We start from the raw sequence: 15,397 nt of genomic DNA on the forward strand, positions 1-15,397 counted from the left end.
ATTATCCGCTCATCAGAGGGCGCACTAGATTCCTCATGGTGAGAAGAGAAAAAGTCCCGAACCCGAGGACTCACTTGAAGTATTGTTTGGTTTTGATTTCACTAGTGGTGGTAGAGTTTGGGGGAATTTGAAAAACCAAATGTGTTTGCATGGTTTTGCTTCTGGTAGGAGTTCGGACTCTGTTTGGAACGACCGTTTTCCTTTTTCTGCCCTTTCAGAGAAGGTTGGGCAAAACCCTTCTGATTTTCAGCTTTTGAATAGTGCTGGAAAAGAGGCAGTTGGACAATATGTGCAGGTATATTCTTCATTGTCATGTTTTTTTGTGGTTTTTCCTGGAATGTAAATTTGATTTTGCCTTGCAGGTTATGGTTATGAGGCTCCTTTGTGTTGGTTGGGGTCTGGAGCTCTCTGGAGGGCAGGAGAAGAGAGATGCCGAGAAGATCAAAGATCTTGAGAAATCGTTGAACGAAAGGGATGGCGTGATCATGGATCTCACAAATCGGTTAAAAGATTTGGAGGGCGAGGTGGGGACTTTGCAGGATCAAGTCCGCACCCTTCAGCAGCAATCGAATGAGTCTGATGTTGAGAAAGGGGGTCTCACAGCTCGGATCCAGGAGCTCGAGGAGGATGGTATAGAAATGTTTGCTGCCGGTTTTGACCGAGCAATCAGCCAGGTTTTTATATTTGTTCCTAACTTTAATGTCGGCCAGCTTGATGTTACAAAAATAGTAGTCGAAGGAAAGTTAGTTGATGATGAGCCTGGGGGAGAAGCCCAGGGTGATAATGTTGATGTCACTGATAAGTGATTTTGTTATGTTTATTTGTCATAGACTTTTTTGTATAGAGCTTGTAGTGCTCTTTTTTATTTTATGAACTAAGGTTATGTATTTTGGTTTGCTATTTAATTATGAATGCATGCTTGTTTTGCCAGTTATTGTTATTTTTGAACTGTGTTCTGATAAATGCTTACAACTGACTTCGAAAAGGTCGGCCTCGTTAAAACCTCCCTGAGTAAAACCCTGTCGTGTGATAAAACCTCAGTGGTAGGAAAAAGAGTACCTTCCTATTTAAAAGGTGTACAAATGTTCACATATGGTATAATCATAATGAAGTAATATTCCAAGTGTTAGGTAGGTCTGCTCCGTCTAAAGTTTGTAGTGAATATGCTCCGCGGCCAAGGACCCGTGTCACTCGGAAAGGGCCTTCCCAGTTGGTTGCGAGCTTACCCTCCCCTTTTGGTTTTCTTACGTCTTCAAGTCGCCTAAGGACGAGGTCTCCCTCTCGGAATGTCCGAGGTCTGACCTTTTTGTTATACTTGCGTTGGATCATCAGCTGGATAGCTTCTGATCCCGCCCTTGACTCTTCTCTTGTTTCTTCCAGGGTATCTAGCTCAGATCTTCTTGTCTCTTCGTTTGTATCTTCATCGAGGTGAATTGTTCGGATTGATCCTTGAGATATTTTGACCGGGATCATGGCATCTGATCCGAACATGAGCCTGAAGGGTGTTTCCTTAGTCAAGCTTTGTGGGGTTGTGTTGTAACCCCATAGAATCTCGGGTATGAGTTCCGCCCACTGTCCTTTGACAATTGCCACTTTCTTCTTAGTGCCTGCAAAATAACTTTATTAGCAGCTTCGGCAAGCCCGTTAGATTGTGGGTGCTCAACCGATGACAGATGGTGTTTTATGTTTAAATTTTGCAAAAAGGATGCTATTTTCTTATCAACGAACTGCCTACCATTGTCGGTGACGATGTCTGTGGGCAGCCCGTACCGACATATAATAAACTTCCAAATGAAATATTTTACCTTATCTGATGTTATTTTGACTAGTGGCTGGGCCTCTATCTATTTCGTAAAATAATCGATTGCTACCAACAGAAATTTGACCTGCCCCTTAGAAAGCGGGAAAGGGCTGAGTATATCTAACCCCCACCTATGGAATGGCCATCCGATATCTATGGCATGTAGAGTCTCGGCTGGGTTATGAATGATAGGCGAGTACCTTTGGCAGCTGTTGCATTTCCGTTTTCAAGGCAGTCTTTTCTCAGCGTTAGCCAATAGTACCCTGCCCTTAGCACTTTTGTTGCGAGGCTTCGTCCACCGATGTGTGTACCACAGATTCCTTCGTGGGTTTCCTCCATTGCCAAGTCGGCTTCCTTGCTTCCCAGGCACTTGAGTAGAGGTCGGGAAAAGCCTCTTCTGTAAAGGTCGTCTCTGATGATTGTGTAAAAACTAGCTCGTCTTTGGAAGAGTTTTGGGTTCTCTTCCTCTTTTGGTACCTTCCCGTGTTTGATGTATTCTAGGTAAGGCGTTCTCCAGTCCTATTCCTGAGACATGCTCATGATAATATTGTTGTATATGCTAGGTTGTTCTAATGTTATATGCGACAAATTTGGTGGTTTACCTATTTTCCTAGATGTAGCTAGTTTAGATAGTACATCTGCTCGGTTATTGTCGTTTCTATTTACATGTATTATTTCAAAATGGTTGAAATGTCGTGCTAAATGTTTTACTTGTGCATGATATTGTTCTAAAGAGGGGTCGCGTACCTGGAATACCTCGTTTACCTGCTAGACGACTAGGAGAGAGTTACAGTAGACCTTTATGTGTCGGATTTTGCAGTCCTTTGCTAGGCGCATGCCTGCCAGAAGTGCTTCATATTCAGATTAGTTGTTGCTAACCGGGAACATGTACTTTATGGATTGTTCGGTGGAAATTCTGATTTTGTCTTTGAGGACTATGCTAGCTCCTCCGCCGTCCTCATTACTTGCGCCGACTACGTATAGCTCCCATTCTGGAGGTATGTCTTGGCTGGTTAGCTCGGCTACGAAATCGGCCAGCACCTGGGATTTCAGTGAGCTTCGGACTTGATATTCAATGTCGTGCTCTGATAGTTCTATAGACCATTTGGTTAGCCTCCCAGCAAGGTCTGGCTTTGTCAGCACTTGCCTAAGTGGTTAGTTTGTTTGAACTATGATTTTGTGGCTTTGAAAGTAGTGCCTTAGTCGTCTCGCTGTGATTACTAGGGTATATGCCAGTTTCTCAATGGTCGGATATCGTTTCTCAGCGTTCTGTAGAATCTTGCAGACAAAGTATACTGGATATTGTTACCGACCTGTTTCTGTTACAAGCACAGATGAAATTGATTTAGTGGAAACTGAAAGATATAGATGTAGAGGACTACCAGGCCTTGGATTTGCCAATATCGGACGTGATGAGAGTATCTACTTGAACTCTGCAAATCCTTTCTCGCACTCTTCAGTCCATTCGAATTTTTTTTATTTTCGCAGTGTGTTGAAGAAATGATCCAATCTTGCCGCCATTGTTGGTAGGAATCGTGAAAGTGCGGCTAACCTTCCTGTGAGTTGCTGTACCTCCTTGATCGTTGATGGCGACTTCATGTCCAGGATTGCCTTGCATTTTTCAGGGTTTGCCTCTTTACCTCTGTGTGTCAACATGAATCCTAAAAATTTGCCTACTTGGACTCCGAAGGCGCACTTCTCCGGATTGAGCCGCATGTTGTACTTTCTCAGTTGATTGAATACCTCTTTGAGGTCGGCTAGATGTTCTTCCTCTGTGTTCGATTTGACCACCATGTCGTCCACGTATAGCTCCATATTTCTCCCGATCTGCTTTTGAAATACCTTATCCATTAAGTGTTGATAGGTGGTGCCTGCGTTCTTAAGGCCGAATGGCATGACCTTGAAACAAAAGTTGCCCTGGTCTGTTATGAAGGCTATTTTTTCTTCGTCGGCTGGGTCCATGAGTATCTGGTTATAGCCTGAATATGTGTCCATGAAGGTTAATACTCGATAGCCGGAAGTGTTGTCTACTAGCTTATCGATGCAGGGTAAGGTGTATGAGTCTTTTGGGCATGCTCGATTCAAATCTGTGAAGTCCATGCACATTCTCCATTTTCCCGAGTTTTTCTTAACCATGACAATGTTCGCAAGCCATGACATGAATTGTATCTCCCTTATAAAGCCTGCACCGAATAGTTTTTGTGTTTATGTTGTTGCTGCCTCGGTTTTCTCCTGTCCGAGCCGCCTTTTCTTTTGTTTGACTGGCCGAGCACTTGGGTTTAAAGCCAGCCGGTGGCACATTACTTCGGAGTGTATTCCCAGCATATCGGCCGGGGTCCATGCGAACAAATCGGTGTTTGCTCGGAGCAGGTCTATTATCTGTTGTGCATATCCTACAGGCAAAGAAGAACCGACGTTAGTGCATTTATCTCCGTCTTCTGTTAATGTTACCTTACTTAGGTCATCTGTTGGTGTGGGCCTTTGCTCATTGTCGACCCGTGGATCCAACTCGGAGAGGTCCAGCATGTCGCTGGCATTGTAGACCGAGTTTATCCTCCTTGGCTGTGCCTGTTAGGCCTTTAGTCCTGCGTTGTAGCATTGTCTTGCCTCTTTCCTATCCGAGTGGACTGTTGCTATGGTTTCTGCTTCTGAACAATACTTAACACACAAGTGAATAGTAGAGACTATAGCCCCGAAAGCATTTAAAGACGGTCGTCCTAATATGATATTATAGGGGCTAAAATAATCAACAATTAAGTATTGAATGTCTAAAGTTTTCGAATGAGGAGTCTCCCCTAAGGTCTTCCTCACCCATACATAACCTGTTATTGGAATCCTTTCCCCGGAAAATCCGACCAGCTCGCTGAAGGATGGTTGCAGCGCCTTTTCGTTCAATTGCATATTTTTTAAGGTAGATAGGAACATGATGTCGGCACTGCTTCCTTGGTCTAACAAGACTTTCCGAAACCAAGAGGTCTCCGGTTGTTACGGAGATGACGATGTGGTCATCGAGGTTAGGTGTCTTGGCGTCGAAGTCCTTGCTTATGAACGTTATGTCAGGAATTCTTGGTGTAGTTGTTTCGGTGAGTGTTTCGTCTTGTACCGCCAACATAGTTCGGTAACTTCTTTTTCTGGCCGAGCTTGTCTCTCCGCCACATGCAAAACCTCCTGAAATATAATTGATGACTTTCCTTTGTGGTTGATCATTCTGCCATTGGGGCTTCTCATTGTTCATTTTCAGGTTCTATTCTGCCTCGCTTGGGGCTGGTGGGTCCTTGTGTGTTTGTCTACCGATGTATTTGTCGAGCAGTCCCTGTCTCGCCAGCCTCTCCAACGTGTCTTTGGCCACTACACATTCGTCGGTGGTGTGGCCGAACTTTTGGTGAAAAGCGCAGTGCTTTGTTTTGTCAACATACCTTTGGTTCTGATATGTTCCCGCTCTAGTCGGTGGCTTTATTAGTTTGTTGTGGAGGATTTCCTTGATTATGTCTTCTCTCTTCGTATTGAACATTGTATATAAGTCGTACTTCGGTGTGAGCTTGAAGGATTTTTTAGGATCCCTGCTTTAGGACCTGTAAGGTCTATTGGTGCACAAAATTGTGATATCTAACAATGGCGCTCAACTTGGTATGCACGTTCATAATCTCAGCACTTTCTTCACAACTCCGCACAACTAACCAGCAAGTACACTCGGTCGTCCAAGTAATAAACCTTACGTGAGTAAGGGTCAATCCCACGGAGATTGTCAGCTTGAAGCAAGCTATGGTCACCTTGTAAATCTCAGTCAGGCGGATTAAAATGGTTATGTAGTTTTAATAAATAAAAAGATAAATAAACAGAAAATAAAGATAGAGATACTTATGTAAATCATTGGTGGAAATTTCAGATAAGCGTATGGAGATGCTTCATCCCTCTTGAATCTCTGCTTTCCTACTGTTTTCATCCAATCCTTCATACGCCTTTCTATGGCAAGCTGTATGTAGGGCATCACCGTTGACAATGGCTACTTTCCGTCCTCTCAATGAAAATAGTCCAAAATGCGCTGTCACCGCACGGCTAATCATTTGTCGGTTCTCGATCATGTTGGAATAGGATTTACTATCCTTTTGCGTCTGTCACTATGCCCAACACTCGCGAGTTTGAAGATCGTCACAGTCATCCCTTCCCAGATCCTACTCAGAATACCACAGACAATGTTTAGACTTTCCAGATCTCAGGAATGGCCACCAATGGATTCTAGCTTATACCACGAAGACTCCGATCTTTCGGAATGAAAGCTAAGAGATACACGCTCAATCTTAAGTAGAACGGAGGTGGTTGTCAGTCACGCGTTCATAGGTGAGAATGATGATGAGTGTCACGGATCATCACATTCATCAGGTTGAAGTGCGAGTGAATATCTTAGAATAAGAATAAGCTTGAATTGAATAGAAAATAGTAGTAATTGCATTAATACTCGAGGAACAGCAGAGCTCCACACCTTAATCTATGGTGTGTAGAAACTCCACCGTTGAAAATACATAAGTAATGAAGGTAGGCATGGCCGTGAGGCCATCCCCCAATGTCTAAGGAAGATGTTCCAAAGATGTCAAGCTCCAAAGATGAAAATACAATAGTAAAAGGTCCTATTTATAATGAAACTAGCTACTAGGGTTTACAGAAATAGGTAAATGATGCAGAAATCCACTTCCGGACCCACTTGGTGTGTGCTTGGACTGAGCATTGAGCTTTACACGTGTAGAGACTTCTTTTGGAGTTTAACGAGTAAATCCCCATTTTGGTCCCTGAGATTCACGCGATTACTTGTTTTGATCCCTGAAATTCAAAATTACCTATGTTGGTCCTCCAAATTCAAGTCCAGGCACTAATATAGTCCCTCAATTCTTTCCATGCTGAGATTGTACCCTCCTTGCCATGCTGAATGATGAGTAAACGACATCGTTTACTTTTGGCGTCCAAACAAGTTAGAAACGAAGAATAGTAGAGGTAGAGAAGAAGACGAATACTTTATTTTAGGTCTCCATCGTTTCTTTTCCCTTTATATACAAAACGATGATATTTCTTACTTGTTCGGGTGCCAAGGATAAACAACGTCATTTACCCATCATCCAATGTGGTAGGAAGGGTGTCATCTAAGCACTCCATTAGCCTAATCATCACCGAAAAGAATCGAGGGACCACATTGGTGCCTAAACTTGAATCTGAAGGACCAGTATAGGTAATTTTGAATTTCAAGGACCAAAATGAGTAATCGCGTGAATCTCAGGGACCAAAATGGGTATTTAGTTAGAGTTTAACTCTGGTTTGTAATGTGTTTCTGACGTTTAACTCCAACTTTTATGCCAGTTCTGGCGTTTTGACTTCGGAATAGGGCAGAGAAGTGGCGTTTTGACGCCATTTTACGTCATCAAAACTCGTGCAAAGTATAGACTATTATATATTTCTGGAAAGTCCTGGATGTTGAATTTCCAACGCAATTGAAAGCGCGCCATTTGGAGTTCTATAGCTCCAGAAAATCCACTTCGAGTGCAGGAAGGTCAGAATCCAACAGCATCTGCAGTCCTTTGTCAGCCTCTGAATCAGATTTTTGCTCAGGTCCCTCAATTTCAGCCAGAAAATACCTGAAATCACAGAAAAACACACAAACTCATAGTAAAGTCTAGAAATGTGAATTTTGCATAAAAACTAATAAAAACATCCCAAAAAGTAGCTAGATCCTACTAAAAACTACCTAAAAATAATGCCAAAAAGCGTATAAATTATCCGCTCATCATAACACCAAACTTAAATTGTTGCTTGTCCCCAAGCAACTGAAAACAAAATAGGATAAGAAGAAGAGAATATACAATGAATCCCACAGTATCAATGAAACTTAGTCCTAATTAGATGAGCGGGGCTTGTAGCTTTTTGCTTCTGAACAGTTTTGGCATCTCACTTTTTCCTTTGAGATTCAAAATGATTGGCATCTATAGGAAATCAGAGTTTCAGATAGTGTTATAGATTCTCATAGTTCAATACGTTAATTCTTGAACATAGCTACTTTATGAGTCTTGGCCGTGACCCTAAGCACTTTGTTTTCCAGTATTACCACCGGATACATAAATGCCACAGACACATAACTGGGTGAACCTTTTTAGATTGTGACTCAGCTTTGCTAAAGTCCCCAGTTAGAGGTGTCCAGAGTTCTTAAGCACACTCTTTTGCTTTGGATCGCGACTTTAACCACTCAGTCTCAAGCTTTTCGCTTCGACCTGCATGCCACAAGCACATGGTTAAGGACAACTTGATTTAGCCGCTTAGGCCAGGATTTTATTCCTTTAGGCCCTCCTATCCATTGATGCTCAAAGCCTTGGATCCTTTTTACCCTTGCCTTTTGGTTCAAAGGGCTATTGGCTTTTTCTGCTTGCTTTTTCTTTTCTTTTCTTTCTCTCTTTTTTTTTTTTGCTTTTTCTCTTTTTTTTTCACTGCTTTTTCTTGCTTCAAGAATCAATTTCATGATTTTTCAGATTATCAACAACATTTCTCTTTGTTTATCATTCTTTCAAGAGCCAATAACTTTAACATTCATAAACAACAAGATAAAAAATATGCACTGTTCAAGTATTCATTCAGAGAACAAAAAGTATTGCCACCACATCAAAATAATTAAACTAGTTTCAAGATAAAATTTGAAATCCAAGTACTTCTTGTTCTTTTGTAATTAAGCACATTTTTCATTTAAGAGAGGTGAAGGATTCATGGGGTTATTCATAGCTTTAAGGCATAGACATTAAACACTAATGATCATGTAGTGAAGACACAAACATAGATAGAACATACATCATAAAGCCGAAAACAGAAAATAAATAGACAAGGAGATTAAGGAATGAGTCCACCTTAGTGAGGGTGACGTCTTCCTCCTCTTGAAGAATCAATGGTGCTCTTGAGCTCCTCTATGTCTCTTCCTTGCCTTTGTTGCTCCTCCCTCATAGCTCTTTGATCTTCTCTAATCTCATGGAGAATGATGGAGTGCTCTTGGTGTTTCACCCTTAATTGGTCCATATTGTAACTCAAGCTTTCCAAAGAAGTGTTGAGTTGTTCCCAATAGTTGTGTGGAGGAAATTGCATCCCTTGAGGCATTTCAGAGATTTCTTGATGAGGGCCCTCCTCATGCTCTTGTTGAGTGCCATGAATGGACTCTCTAGTTTGCTCCATCCTCTTCTTAGTAATGGGTTTGTCCTCTTCAATGAGGATGTGTCTCTCTATGACAATCCCAGCTGAATAGCAAAGGTGACATATGAGATGAGGAAAAGCTAATCTTGACAAAGGTGAGGACTTGTCAGCCACCTTTTAGAGTTCTAGAGGTATGATTTCATGAACTTCTACTTCCTCTCCAATCATGATACTATGGATCATGATGGCCCAATCCACAGTTACCTCAGATCAGTTGCTAGTAGGAATGATGGAGCGTTGGATGAACTCCAACCATCCTCTAGCTACAGGCTTAAGATCCGGTCTTCTCAATTGAACCGGGTTGCCTCTTGAGTCTCTTTCCATTGAGCTCCTTCTACACATATGTCCATGAGGACTTGGTCCAACCTTTGATCAAAGTTGACCTTTCTAGTGTAAGGGCCTGCATTTTCTTCCATCATTAGCAAGTTGAACACTAGCCTCACATTTTTCGGACTGAAATCTAGGTATTTTCTCCGAACCATTGTAAGCCAATTCTTTGGGTTTGGGTTCATACTTTGATCATGGTTCCTAGTGATCCATGTGTTTGCATAGAACTCTTGAACCATTAAGATTCTGACTTGTTGAATGGGGTTGGCAAGAACTTCCTAACCTCTTCTTCGGATCTCTTGTCGGATCTCAGGATATTCGCCCCTTTTTGAGCCTAAAAAGGGACCTCAGGGATCACCTTCTTGATAAACCCCATTTTTAGGGTTTATCTTGTATTAAATTTAGAGTATTTTGATGACCTTTTCTCGCATTTAGCCTATGAATTAGCATGGTTTTGTTTTCTCTCCCGTATTTGTGCTTAAGTGTAAAAACATGCTTTTTAAGCCTTTAATCTGATAATTTTAATTCATCCTTGATTCCATGAGATGCCTTGATGTGTTTGCTAGCGATCTCAGGTTGAAATAGGCTAGGCATGGATCAAAGGAGCAAGGAAGGAAGCATGCAAGTGGAGAGAAGCACAAAAAGCCAAAGAATTGATCTCAGCCAAGCACGCGCACGCGCACAAGGCGCTCGCGCGCACATTGCGGAATCAGCCAGGGACGCGCACGCGTACCGTGCGCGCACGCGTCGTAGTCCGCATGTGATTCTGTTATTGCAACACGTGCCTGGCGATTTTGGAAGGTTTCAGCAACCAACTTTGGCGCCAAATTCCATGTAAGAACCAAGGATTGAAGGGGATGAACACACATTCACATCCAGAGACTCATTTTACAAGTTTTCTTAGATAATTTTAGTTAGTTACATTTGTAGAGAGAGAAACTCCAACCTCTCTCTAGGATTCATCTTCATTTTCTCAATTCTCAACCATTCCTTGGTGAGATCTATTGCAACTCTCAATTTACTTTGTTCATGTTGTAGATTATCTTCTCTAATCTCAATTAGTGTTTGTAATTGTTCAATTCTCATAGATCTTAGGTTTAACTTTGTTGTTATTGGATTCTATTAATTCATTGAAGATCTCATTTTCATTGTTGTTCATTGTTGATTCTTGTTAATCTCTTGTGTTGAATCACTTTGATTCTAAACCTCTTCTCAATTTTACTATGTCTTTCATTCTTGCTCTCCAAATGTTTGAGAAAATGCCAACTTTAGATATGGAGTAGCATCCCCTCACTTGGCCTAGTGGTTGAGTCATTGGAGACACTTGAATAATGGATGTCAATTGTTGATTAAGAATTGAGAATTGCTAATTGACTTGGAGTGCACTAAAGCTAGACTTCCCTAGGGTAAGACTAGGACTTGTGACTCAAGTTAGTTACTTTTACTTGACTTCCCTCTATGATTAGGGGTTAACTAAGTGAAGCAACACTCCTTTGTTATCACAATTGAAAGAAGCTATAGTGATAGAACTTCCAAAGTTCAACCTTGGCCAAGGCTTTTAATATTGATTGATTGTTGTTTTCTTTTAGTAGCACTTTTATGCCACACTCTTCAAGCCACAAAAGACCACTTAACCAATAACATGCATCCTTGTAGCATTCCTAGGGAAGAACGACTCGGGACTAATACTCTCGGTTATAGATTGTAGAATTACTTTGATAATGGATTTTGCGTCGGTTTAGACTATACTACGATTGATTACTTGATAATTTCTATACCGGCAAAAATTCATTCATCAAAATGGCGCCGTTGCCGGGGAATACACATGAGTGCCATGTTTTTGGTTAATGTAAATATGTGAATATTGTGAACATGTTTGTCTTTTGTTTGTTTGTTAGTTTTCATTAGTTTTAGATCACTATTAGTTTTGTTCCTATTTGCCACTATGAATTCTCGTCCTTGTGGTTTTGGATATGACTATGACTATGTTGTAGGATATGACTATGACTATGTTGTAGGCGATGAAAACTTGAATGATGGCTCACATTATGGGAGAGATGAATTCCTAGGAAGGGAGCCATATCCATATGAGCAATCATCATGGCAACCTTCCCCTTCAAGTTACTATGATGGTAATCCTTCCTATAATGCATATCATTCTCATGGATATGATGATTCTTATCATGGTTATACCACTCAACCACCATATTCTCAATCCACATCCTTTTTCCACCAATTGCCTCCGCACAATCTTAATCCATATTCCCCTTATGCATACCCTTGTGACAATTATGAACATGAATCACCACCACCCCAACATCTTTACCCTCCACACCAAGTTCCCATGGATGATACACTTGGTATCATCCTTCAAGAGCAAGAAGAGCTCCAAACCGCACTCACTTGTTTCACCTCTACTCTCCAAGAATTTATGTCCCGTATAATCCCACCTTCTACCAACAACCAAGATGCCCTCCCACCGCCAAGCTTTGATGAACTTCCTTTCCAACCATATTATGATTTCTCCTTTCCGCCACAAACTTCCACGAAAAAAAATCCATGTCCATCAATCCAAGAGCCATACGATCCTACTTATGTTAGTGAAGAAGAACAAGAGTCAAAGGATCCTCTCAAGGAAGAAACGGATCGGCTTCAAGCAACCATCCGTCAAAAGATGGATTCTTGGGATTCATATCACAAGCAAAATGAGTTCACGGATGATTGTGAAAAAGCAACCGAAGAGGGAGATATGAGGGAGACTTTAGAGTCTCAAGTTGAGCATAAGGAAATGGAGTGTGTGTTACAACAAGCGGAGGAAATGAAGATTGTTGAAGATAAAGAAGTGGAAGAAGACCTAGAGGAGGTTGAACAAGAAGGAAGTTCCATCAACGAAAATAACTCTACATCAAGTGACAATGGTGATCTTGTTGAAGCTTCTCCCATCGAATGTGAAATCAATGTTGAGGAGGGTGCGCAACCTCCAACACATGACTTGATCAATGAAAAAGGTTTGGAGGAAGTTAGCAAACAAGAAGAATTTAAAGAAAGTTATCAAAAGATGGAAATCATCATGGAGGAGCCAAAGGAAGTGGAACCTACAATGTCAAGACCATTGGATATCTTCCTTGCTAAGTCGCCATCCCAATTACAAATTGAGTGGGTAATCATCTCATCCTTTAATTTTCTTGGCCCATATCAATATGCGTTGTTAGAAACGGATGGTCAACTTAGAACTCTTTGTGGGCTAGAGAGTAAGAACGGATTAGATGTTGGTGGACAATTTAAATCAAGGTGCATAAAGGATGGAAGATCAAACTTTGAGTTTCAAAAGTGGAGTGAAGCCAAATTCAATGGAATTAGGATGATGAGTATGAGTTACAAGGAGAATTCAATAAGTTTGTCACCCTATTGGAAGCATGAAGATCAAGAAGAAAAGGAGTTGACAAATAAAGTATGGGACCCCGGAACATACATAGATCACTATCAACTTAGGGACCTTGTCACTTGCTTAGGCCCCCTTGAAAGCCTTGTACGTTTAAAATGGGATCCCGGAGGCTATTGGAAGAGCAAACACTGGTGGAGATTCAAAGAAGAGTTCAAGCATAAGCCACCCTAGCAAGGCCTCCACCAAACGTCTAACTTAAGGACTTAAACTAAAAGTGCTAGATGGGAGACACCCCACCATGGTAAACTCTTTCCACTCTCTTCTAATTTTGTTTAATAAGTGATTTGAGTTACCATTGTAGGTAGTTTTTTTTTTTCATTTCATATTAGTTTGTTTGTGTACATCAATTGCTAGCATATTAACATGTATGTTGTGCTTAGTAGAAATGGAATAAATCTCAAAACCAACTTGCATTTTAGAAAGTGTGTGGTTTTTGACTAAATAAGGAGTTGTAGGCACCATGGGGAGTCTTTGGGCAATTTAGAGCTTTTAGGCATTTTCTTGAAAAAAAAAAAAGGGGTGGACGCGCGCGCACGCTGTACGCGCGCGCGTCCATTAGCGGATGCATCATCACCCATATTCCAGAGAGTTGGGCCTCTCCTAGGCCAGCGTTGTGCCTCAAGCCCAATTCATTCCACGCTGACGCGCACTACGTGCGTGCGCGTCCTTACAGCTATAGGGAAATGCACGCATACGCACACCTGCCGCGTACGCGTCGATCTGCTGCTGCAACTTCTAGGTCAATACCCAGAGAGTCGCGCTGGATCTGGGCCAAGTTCAAGCCCCCAGCCCAACCCAACTCGCGCGGACGCGCACATGCCGCGTGCACGTCCATGTGCCAAGAGAAGGAAAGGACGCGAGCGCACGTATCGCGCTTCCGCGCCGTATGATAAGCTGCCAATGCAAGCGGACGCGCACATTCCGCGTGCACGCAGGTCTAGTTGCGCAACCTCCAGGCCATTTTCCAGAGAGTTAGGCCTGATATGGGCCAACCTTAAGCCTCCAGCCCAACTCCTCGCACGAGTGCACGCAAGATACGCGCACGCGTCTTTGCCTATTTTCATCATCCACGCCTTAGCGCACGATACGCGCACGCGTCGGATCCTGGATACGCCAATGCGCGCGCTTGCGCAATGTGCGCACCCGCGTTGATATGAATACATGAAACCCTTAGACGCGAGGGACGCTGCGCAGTCGCGCACCCTCAACCTCTTCTCACTCTCATCCTCTCCTTCCTTCAATTCTGCCCACCATCCTCATCACCGCCGGCGGCTGCACCGCCGTCGCCACCCACCCCCTACCTTTCCCTCTCATCCCTCTTCTTCTCCCTGTCACCATCTTCTACCTCTCTTCCCTTTCTCTCTTCGGATAAACCACACGCCGCCGCTGACAGCGACCGCCGGCCACCGCCATCACACGGCCAGCTTCTCTCTCTCTCTCACTCATCCATTCTGCCCTGTTCACATACACAACCACCCACTCACTCGCCCCTCTGCTCTCCTCCCTCACCGGCGTGCCTCTGCTGCTCCGCCGCCATGAGGTCATCCTCACTTCCTACCATTCTTTCTGCCGTCACCACCTTCTAAGGCAGCGACTCTGCTGCTGATTCAACCCTTGTTCATCCCAGCTCCATTTTCATTTTCTGCTCTGCCCTCAGGTTACTGGCCTAAACTCTATTTCCTTTAATTTTCTTTACTGATTAATTTTAGTTTATTCGAATGTAGTTTCTGCATGTTAGGATAGATAGAAATAACTGCGGTTAGGTAGCTATGACTGGATAGAGGATTCTAGGCCTGATAAGTGCTCCGTTTGTGTTTATATTCTATTTGTTCACTTGTTTGATAAGTGCCAATTTTGAGTTGCTCTGTATGCAATCTGTGCTGCCTGGATGCTTCCTTATTGCTACTGTGATTGGTTGATATTGTAATCATGCTAGTTGTGCTATGTTGCTATCCGGGAACGTCCAATTTTAAGCCGGAATGCTGCCCAATTTTCAAGAACTGTTTTCCCTTCTAATTTCTATTGACAAACTGAACTTGGCATATACATTTTCTAAACCTTTGCTTAATGCACACCAAGTTTATATTGGGCTAATTTCCGTTTCTATTTGACTCCTGGGATCGACATTCACTTGCATTTTAACCTTTTAACCATTCTTTTGAGTCATGATGATGAACATGCCTAGTCCTTAAGAATTGTGCACATTGTTTGAAACATTGAATTCCTGGTTTATGGCTATGTTTTCTGTTCTTACTTGCTGTCCATGTTTCAAGTTTAATTCACATCATGTTTGCTTGCCATCTATTTTACATCTTGAACATGTTTTACTTGCTTCGTGCTAAGTGCTTAATTGCCTATATTCTATTCTATTTTTCAGGATGTCGGATAAAGGGAAAGGAAAAGCATCATCTTCCAAAAAGAGGAAGAAAACACCAGACCCCACTTTTGCCTCACTGCTTGCCTATGCTCAGAACCCTCTGAATGATATAGATAAAGCAAACCAATTACTACCAGCTCAGGATACGGTCAAATTTCCCAATCTCTACTGTGAACTCAGATTCCCAAGCTACAATTCAAAGAATCTGAATACTGAGAAGAAGCTGGTTATTCCA

General features: G+C 42.3%; 1 protein-coding gene across 1 annotated transcript; it reads right to left on the minus strand.

The window, feature by feature from the left end:
- Positions 1–1,101: 1,101 nt before the first annotated feature.
- LOC130981250 (uncharacterized) lies at positions 1,102–2,140 on the minus strand. Its single transcript, XM_057904854.1, has 2 exons — positions 2,002–2,140; positions 1,102–1,607 (listed from the first exon to the last, which is right to left on the minus strand). The coding sequence occupies exons 1-2, from the start codon at positions 2,138–2,140 to the stop codon at positions 1,102–1,104; spliced, it is 645 nt and encodes a 214-aa protein (XP_057760837.1).
- Positions 2,141–15,397: the final 13,257 nt, after the last annotated feature.

Source organism: Arachis stenosperma, chromosome 5, assembly GCF_014773155.1.
Source record: "Arachis stenosperma cultivar V10309 chromosome 5, arast.V10309.gnm1.PFL2, whole genome shotgun sequence".
NCBI lineage: Eukaryota > Viridiplantae > Streptophyta > Magnoliopsida > Fabales > Fabaceae > Arachis > Arachis stenosperma.